Source organism: Asparagus officinalis, unplaced genomic scaffold (genome assembly GCF_001876935.1).
Source record: "Asparagus officinalis unplaced genomic scaffold, Aspof.V1 AsparagusV1_Un634, whole genome shotgun sequence".
In the NCBI taxonomy this organism is placed as follows: domain Eukaryota; kingdom Viridiplantae; phylum Streptophyta; class Magnoliopsida; order Asparagales; family Asparagaceae; genus Asparagus; species Asparagus officinalis.
In genome coordinates, this window is record NW_017972895.1 from 19,546 (window position 1) to 28,574 (window position 9,029).

The following is a 9,029-nucleotide window of genomic DNA, read 5'->3' on the forward strand; positions in this document are numbered from 1 at the left end:
TCTCGTGACGATGAGTTATTACGCAAATAGTGACTTTCAATTGCTTAAATGATTGTGATGGAACTGCGTTATTTGGAATATTAATTAATAACAAAATTTTATTTTTAGGAAAAAACTTACAAGTGTTAATTACTTATATTCAATTCTAAAAGCAATGACTTGGCATGAGGTTCAATATTAATGCGAGACATCCGTTATTGTGGCAGGTTGTAAGTGGACAAATGAATCCTGGGGAAGGTCTTAACTATTAATTTCGTAATTTGCACACAATTAGAGACGAACAAATAATTAATGCAGAGAGAATATTTTTAATCTTTATTTAAATGTAATCTGAAATCAAAGGATAACATGGAGGGGACAGGAGAATATTGATGAAATGACAAAAAAACCCCTCACAGGCTGAAAACTTTGGCAGTGTCAAAATTCAACTTTCTCAGAAAATTACGAAAATTAAAATATGGGTTGAATTTTTCATGAAAAAGGGCTGAATTAAAAAAATTGTGCAATCAATTTTTTTTGCATGAGAGGAGCTAATTCTTTCTGCGTGAGAGAAGCTAATTCTCACATTTGTTAGCTCTAAAAATTCCTCGAAGTTCAGATAAATATCAATACATTTTCAGATAATAGAAAAAAAAAGGATGTATTTAATATTTTTATTGTATTTCTACTGCTATATTGTACTAGTCTAGTCTGAAATCTTGCAGTGTTAATGGATAAAAATATTTGAATCAGTATAAAACAAAAAAATTGAGAGATAATTATTTTAAACCCGAGGGGCATCTTCCCTTTGGACCATCACAGATATAAATTGATCAAATCCATTGGAAAAATATAGGGGTGGGCCGAGCCGGGACTGACCCATGAATCGGCCCGTCGGTTTTGAGTTCAGGCTGTTTAGACATGTGCTCGCGTCGAGGACTTTGTCCCCAGATCTAATCCAGCCCATGGTGGGTCGGGTCGCGAGTCAGCCCATACTCTTTTTTTTCTATTCAAATTTTTAATTTTTTTTCAAAATTTTTTGCTAGATTAGTACGTATAGTCTAAAGAGAAAAACTTGTATTTTATATTTCTAAAAAGTCTAAACCTATAAAATTATAATTGGTGACGAAACTATCCCCAAGGACAAAAGGTTCACAATAATTTGAATGTTTTTAATAAGTCAAACTGAATATAAATATTCATTAAAATACTAAATAAAGTTTAGAAAATTTCTACTACTGCTAAAATTACTAGGGGTGGGCAAAAACCGAAACAAACCGGTTCAACCGAAAAAACCGCCCGAAAAAACGGATCGGTTAACCGAACCGAATTAAATGGATGAGAAGAAGTCTATAAACCGCCCGAACCGAATTAAACCGGTCTGGATCCGGTTTGAACCCCTGAACCGCCTAAAAAAAACCGAACCGAATTCTTAAACAAAAAGTAGCTGCGAGCCTTGGGTGTGAAGAAAATTTATGGCTGAATGTTTAGCATTTAAGAATTGTGGGGTGGAGTTTATACTAACATATATTTGAGTACGCTGATATAGTTAAGTGAGATTTCCGTAAATCAATACAAGATGTTGAGGTTGAAGGATAAATTTAGTGTTTTGGTCAAATTTCAGTGATAAGATGAATACAGCTTGCTGGTGCTGGATATCAAATTAACCTATAGTATAGGCTGTCAAGGATATAAGATAATTCTTGATGAGAAAAAGGTAGCTAAAAATTAACGAAAATCATCAAAAGGTGTGTGTGCCTGCCAAACATTGTTCTTTCTCTAAAAAAGGCTACATAATTACATGGTCCTCCTAGCGTATTAAGCTAGTTATATTTAGATCATACAATTTGATTAAGTGGCTTAGTACAGTTTTGATTGTTTCTTTTCAGTTTTGATTGCTTCTTTTCAGTTTTGGATATAACTAAAACTTACCCAGATTTTTGTGAAATAGAGTTAATTCGGTTCAAAACCGAAACCGAACCGAACCGAACCGAATTTCGGTTGGGCCGAATATTCGGATGAAGGGGAAAAAATCTGGATCTGGATGAGAGTTTTGAGAATCCGAAAAATTTGGATTGGATGCGGATTGGGCTTAAAACCGAACCGAACCGAATACGCCCAGCCCTAAAAATTACAATTCAAATATCTAGAAGTTGCAGTTTTTAATTAAGTTGCTATTAAAACTATATCAAAATGGCTCGTGCCTACTTTTATGTTTGCGGGTTTAGAATGCATCCCAACCTGACTCGCAGTCGAGATATATCACAAACCAGATTGGGTCTGACCTAATCTTGACCTATAGCGGGCTAGTCTGCTTCGGCCAGTGGTTCGAACCGGCCTAAGCCAACCAGTAGAAAAAGGTTTACCTCCTAAGCCTGTTCAGTATTTCATATTCGGATCCAAAAGTATCCAAACTCACCGGCACCCGTTCCGCTCTTACCCCAATCGAACTGCTCCGGCTTTACCGAACCCGTTTACCAAAGCTCGAATCCGACCCGTTATTAAAATGGAAGATCTCTCCGTCATCGAGGAGAGAGAAAATCGCGAAATCCCCCCCGAAGTTTTGAAAAAAATTCGATCTCTCTCTCTCTCTCTCTATGTCGGCGAAAACCTCACGTAGTTAATCTCGGATTACATTCTGATCATGTTTCAGTCTAGAATTAGGGTTTTCTCTTCGGAACGATTCAAAATTAGTTGTTTTTTTTAGGTTATTGATTGATCTCTAACCATTACTTTCTACTTGTTAGGTTATTGAATTGATCTCTGCGGAGTTGAAAGAGAGATTCGTTGGTAACGTAATATTTTTGTTCAAATTAGTTGTTTTTCCCCCCCAATTTCATTTTAATCATTTTCTTGAGCATGGTGAGCTCTGCATATGATTGGTTCTTTGCTAGTTCTTATCATTCGACATCTTAACATCTTTAGGGCTTGTTTTGCATACACAAAAAAGTTAATTGCAAGTTTGAAAGTCACTTTCCACGTCAGCGTGCAAGTGAAAATGCCGAGTTTGTTTGCCATACAGATTATTGTCGATGCGATGTACTTGCAATGATTTTTTTTTTGTTTTGGATAACTATCAACAAGAACAACAACAAAGCCTTTATTCCAAATCTTTTAGGGTCGCGTATGCGATACTATTCTTCCAGTTGGTTGCATTTGAATTATGGACAAATTTTCAAAAGAGACCCATTTGCGAACTTAATCCCAAAAAACGACCTCATTCAAACAAAATTACAAAAACCGACCTGGTTTCAGCCTCAGCGCTGAAATCAGGTCGGTTTTTGAAGAAAAAAAAATTCCGAAACTTCATGGGAGTTGAACTCCCGTGAAGTTTAGTAGATCTGCTAAACTTCACGGGAGTTCAACTCCCGTGAAGTTTCAGCGCTGAGGCTGAAACCAGGTCGGTTTTTGTAATTTTGTTTGAATGAGGTCGTTTTTTGGGAATAAAAATCTAAATGGGTCTCTTTTGAAAATTTGTCCTTTGAATTATCTTTCTTAATTGCTTCTAATCAAATTCTTTTAGGGCTATCTACCCTCACTTGTCCTTCATTTTAGTGCCACCCCTGCCTTTCGGTAATTGACAAAACCAATACAACATAGTCGGATATACATGACATGAATCCAAAAGAATGAACTATCAAAGAATGAACTTTTTTCACAAAACTATAATACAACATAGTCAGATATACATGACATGAATCCAAAAGAATATTGTTTGATAACCATCAAAGAATGAACTCTTTTCACCAAACTTTACTTATCATACTATCATCCCTTAGTCATACTAATTTTTACAAACTCTTTATTTTTTGTATTTATTATGTTCTTAAGTTATAATTATTTTAATAATGTAATAATATAATATGTTAATAAGTAAATAAAATATTTTAATTAAGAGTTGTCTCCGCTTTTCCACTTTCAGGTTTACATCAGAACTATTCTAGGGGAAGTTAGATAATGCACTAAATCGGACAAGGACTTTTTTGCGTTTCACTCTCATATGCGCTTTCAATAAATCAAACACCTGAAGTGTTGAAAGCATGTCACTTTAATACTTTCATTTTACACTTGCATGCAACCAACCATACCCAATCAATAATGAGAAATTGAAAACTTTTAATTTTTATTCCATACCCTTATCCACTCTTCTTACCCTTGCCGATCGATGCTCTTAGCCGTCGAACAAGTGATGTAATTATTTTTGGACTGTACATTCAACCAACCATCGTTTAATATATTATTTTCTTTTTTTCTATCTTTTCAAGGGAGAAGATGGCTTAACCCATGTTATTATAAAAATGCTGATGTATTATAAAAGTGAAGAGCAAAATAGAAAAGATGTTTACATTGCAATAGCTTGATACTGGCGAGAGGTATACAAGAAGTACACAATATTACACTTGACAAAACAAATTTGGCTGAATTATAGATTATTGGTCCAATTAAAAATGCAATGATTTGTTTTCTTGTCTCTATTGTTAAGTAGTATTGTCTTGTAAATGATTGTGTCATTTTGGCTAAAGAATGCTGAATATCATCAATAATATTTTGAGTGTATCTGTGCAAATCAATATGAAAGATATCTAGATTATTACAGTTTCTTAAATAAACAATTCGAGAAAAATTACTTCAATTTTGAAAAGAAAATGCAGGTACTCTGAGAACTACGCTTGGTTCCTCTTTATAAATCTGAGACATGAACTTTGTAAAATACAGTTACTCCATACTTTCTGATGAAATCTAAAATTGAGCTTTAGTAATCCCCTTTTTTGAAAGTTATCTGGTAGCCAAACAACCCTTTACAATATATAATTACTGAAACCTTTGGGGTCAGATCTGCAGGGCAACTTGAAGCATGCGATCAATTCTTTAAATATTAGACGATGTATCTTATATATATGTGTACTTTTGATTATGTGAACTTCAATATATAAATCTAAGCCGACATATTTCCTGTCTTTTGGCATTCTCTTACACTTTGCCTTCCTTGCAGAAGTACCGGAGAGCAGCAAACAATATCACATCGTCCAGCAATGTCTTTTCAGTCTTTGTTCCCCTCGTTACTGCTCGGGACATCAAATTCTTCGCATCCCTCCACGCTTACAAGTTCCTCAAGCATGAGCTCATATAGAGCATCAGATAGACCACAGTCTCCTTCCACTGGGTCGCCTTCACCTGAAGCTGCGGGAATAATTGCTCACTTGAAGGACAAAAGGTAGTACTTGCAGCTCAGTTTGTGTTAATAGTATTAAGTTCATATTTTTCATGGTTATTATCTACTTGTAATTTTCCTGACAATTTAGATGTGAAGTTTAAGAAAATTAGGTTCGTCTTTTACTGGAGCATGTCGTATGTTGCACATGGAGAAGCATAGTGAAATAGTTATTTAGGAAGCTAATTAATACGCTATACGAGCAAGTTATGTTTCATCAGCTTGAGTTTTAGGCTGCAACTAATACTGTTTCTATTACCCAAATTGTAATCCCCATTTTCTTTGTGTTTCCACTTATGCTCTATCTTTATGATGTTTGGACTGACAAGGACTTGCATGTTGCTTGCGATAAATTTCTGAAGAGTAGTGCAACTTGGTCACAATTAATTATGCTTCCTCGGTATGTAAGTGCCATTTTCTTCCATCTTTATTGTGATATATGCTAAAAATAAATTAGGTAATAGGTTGGCTTTTAAAAGATGGTAAACATATATTCGTTCATGTCAGTTCTTGTCAAGTGATAATGTAACTTGTTCACATAATAACTGCACATAACCTTCATTCAATGTAGTTGTCATCCTCATACTTTAATCTCATCTCTTTTAACTTGTCTTCTGAGATTTTTCTCTAACGCTGCCGACATTGATGCAATCTTTATTTTGTACCGAGTTAAACACTTTGCTTAGAAGCATTTAAAAACTGCTAGGATTTTCCCCCCTTCCCTTATTCCTTTTCCTCCTAACCCCCATATTTTGCATTTCATTTTAGCAGCTAATTTGATAGCTTCTGTAATAATCAAGTGCTTGATGACTTATGGCAGTACTGACGAGCTGAGGAAGCTTTTAACTGACAAAAATGTATACAAAGCCTTTTTCAATTCACTCGATCTTGTAAAGGACCAGCGCAATGTAAGTGCAGAAGTTTCTAGTCCTCTTTATTCCAATTCTTGATAAATAAGCTGAGATTTGCTTCTTCTTTTATTTTGTCAGCCCAAGGTAATATAACTAGTACAAAAATTTACTTTAAATGTAGTTAAATTAAGTTGGATCCTGGTTGTTTCTTTTTGACGTTTCCTTAATCTATGATAGTCTTTTGCTATACTATTTTGATGGTACTTCATTTATATGTTAGTCGAAGTGTTGGTAACTTATTATACAATACCATTGTCTTGAACTTTTTTCTCATTTTAATGATCACACGTCAAGTAACTTTTTTTGGCTGAAGCCTGATATATACTGGGATCGTGCCAGCGTGTTAAATGTATTAACATGTCTATCGCGTGGCTTTGTGCTTGTCCATACTTCACCATCTCCTGTATTTCATCGTTGTGATGGTTGTTTACTCATCGCATTATCTTGAGACGTGTTTGTAGTTAACCATGCTGAGGTTATTGGAGATTAAAATATTCAACGGAAATGAGTGAGACAACTTTTATTTGAGGTCAATTCTCCATTGAGAGTTCATATAACCAGTTGATATGCTGTAGATAACATCATAACAGAATGATCTCAATCAGATTGGCTAGGGATCAAAACTCATTACTTCAAATTACTCAAATTAGTGTTTGTGGAAATATATGATTATAAGTTTATAACCCTTAACTTTGATGATAATTTCGAAGTTTTGTTGCGTGCAAGGAACTTTAAGATGGTCCCAAAGCAGCCAAGATTCAAATTCCACCGATGGTCATTTAAAACATATCTAAAAATGCACCACTGCATAAAGTAACCTAAATTTTGGTCCATCAAAATGTCACTTGGCCTGTCAGGAGGAGTGTATAACTCTCAACTTTCATTGTATCTTCGGGCTTGGCGTGGCGCTAACTTCCAGTTCATAGTTATGGCATACCATATTACTGACATACACCATTCCTTGCTCTGGTTTCAGCTAAGCCGGGAACTTCAAGAGGAGACGATGCAGCTTGCTAGTGAGAGTTGTGATTTCTTCATATACCTGTTTCGCTGTAACATCATAACATAACCCTCACTCCAAGACTTTTTTGTTACAGGGGAAAACTTGGAGAAGGAAACTCGCATGTCAGAGCTCCGAAACCAGGTGAATTTCTGATATACTCCTGTCTTATATATTGTTCGGTAAACTGCACAAAGCTATCATGAGCTTTTGGTGTTTTGCAAGAAACTACTTCAATTTCTTATTACTGAAAACTACCATAAACTTTTTTCCCTAAAAGGTATCATGTAAGACAGCAGTCGGTTAAATTATAATGTGCTTCTCACGCGACATGTTTTGGACAATGTTGCTCTTATGTACTTTGTAAATTGTCTATATTCCTTACAAATGTTGTGGGTTGATAAATATTAATAAGGAGTGTAGACCTTTTATCTAAGATATTTTTCGCAGCAATTTCCAATAGCTCACGGCGTTTTTCTGCACTTCTAATAGTTCATGGTAGTTTTTAAGATAAAAAAAGTTTTTGGTGATTCTGTGCAAAACCCCCCAAGATTCGTGATACTTTTGTGAATATTACCCTATATAATTACGGAGGCGATAGACTTTTAGATAAAATTGTTTTCAATTTGAATCCATGAAGAGTCAGTTACCTGTTATCAGTGATAAAGTGGGGATATGTGCTGGAAAAAGGATTTCTAACTGTGTTTCCATCCTATTGAACAAACAGTGCATGATCATCCGGACAACTGAGCTTGCTGATGCACAAGAGAAATTAAAAGAACTGGAGAAGCAAAAGGATGAAATCTTGAGGTTCTATTCTCCTTTGTTGATGCTCCAGAGCTTGCAAGGTAAACTAGTGGAAACCCGGCACTAATCATTATTTTCTTGTCGATTGTATTCTTCATACTTTTCCTTTTTTGAACAAAGCCAAGACAGCTCAGAAAATGTACAAGCTAAATAAAAATAGATACAAAATATACATCAAGAGGATCAAGTAAATCGCTCATAATATTGTTTGTTTGTTTTATAGATGCAATGAACAAAGATGAAGAGGAATCAGAGACTCTACACAAAAAGCTCCTTGAGAAAGAGATTGACTTGACTACTTTCTTACAAAAGTACAATAAACTTCGTAATGATTATCACAGAAGAGCCCTTGTCCATCTTGCTGCAAAAACATCTGTTATGTGACGAATGCTTGTATTAGTTATATGACCAACTAACCCTGATTTTCCTTGAAGCAATGATAAAGGTTTAGGTTGATCTTTTTTGTGTTTGCTGTCTATCTCAAGTTAAGAAATTTGGTGACCTGATATGACTTGAGTCTAGTTTCTATTATCAGAACCGTCTGCATGTGAGCGAACGGTTTTTACTTTTTAGCCTTCTGCTAGGATAGTAGGGAGGCAAAATAGGAAGTTTTCCCCTCCACCAAAGCGCTCAAAACCGCCAGCTTGCATACGGGTTGTCATGTATCCACATGTCCTATCAGAGACGTATCGACACATAATCCTATCTTCACTTGAAAATCCTAATAATTTAAAAAAAATTACTTTATAACAAAGATTCTATCAATCAAAGCTCTCATTTCTAATTCTCTTTGCCTAAGAATCCTTATCAAATTAAAAATATTCATAATTTGAAAATTCTATTAATCAAAGCCATTCTTTTTTTTCGAGATTAGACAATTATCAACTGCCCCCTTCAAAATTAAAAACTTACAAACAACCCACTAAAAGGACTAGTATACATTTTCCAAGATTTGAGGGACAAATATGCAATTACTGAAGAATTAAGGCACTAATATCTGAAAAAACCCAACCTAAAAACAAGAAACCCTATTCGTAAACAGGCCGGGCCACATTTCCCGGGCCAAACCCAACTCGCTTCAATCCGACCCGATCTCCCGGGCACGAACCTGAAAGACGGC

At 35.2% G+C, this 9,029-nt stretch overlaps 1 protein-coding gene across 7 annotated transcripts; it reads left to right on the forward strand.

Annotated features, from left to right (window-relative positions):
- The first annotated feature begins 2,514 nt into the window (after positions 1-2,514).
- On the forward strand, positions 2,515-8,412 carry LOC109828015 (vacuolar protein-sorting-associated protein 37 homolog 1-like). 7 transcript variants are annotated; one of them, XM_020395045.1, is made up of 8 exons: positions 2,515-2,595; positions 2,727-2,774; positions 4,973-5,194; positions 6,012-6,099; positions 7,079-7,124; positions 7,200-7,246; positions 7,830-7,950; positions 8,133-8,412. In XM_020395045.1, the coding sequence occupies exons 3-8, from the start codon at positions 5,013-5,015 to the stop codon at positions 8,291-8,293; spliced, it is 645 nt and encodes a 214-aa protein (XP_020250634.1). In that variant the 5' UTR covers positions 2,515-2,595; positions 2,727-2,774; positions 4,973-5,012; the 3' UTR covers positions 8,294-8,412. The 7 variants fall into 7 exon arrangements, with proteins under 7 accessions (XP_020250634.1, XP_020250633.1, XP_020250639.1 ...); XM_020395044.1 differs by having other exon boundaries at positions 2,727-2,769; XM_020395050.1 differs by having other exon boundaries at positions 2,727-2,769; positions 7,079-7,118.
- Positions 8,413-9,029: the final 617 nt, after the last annotated feature.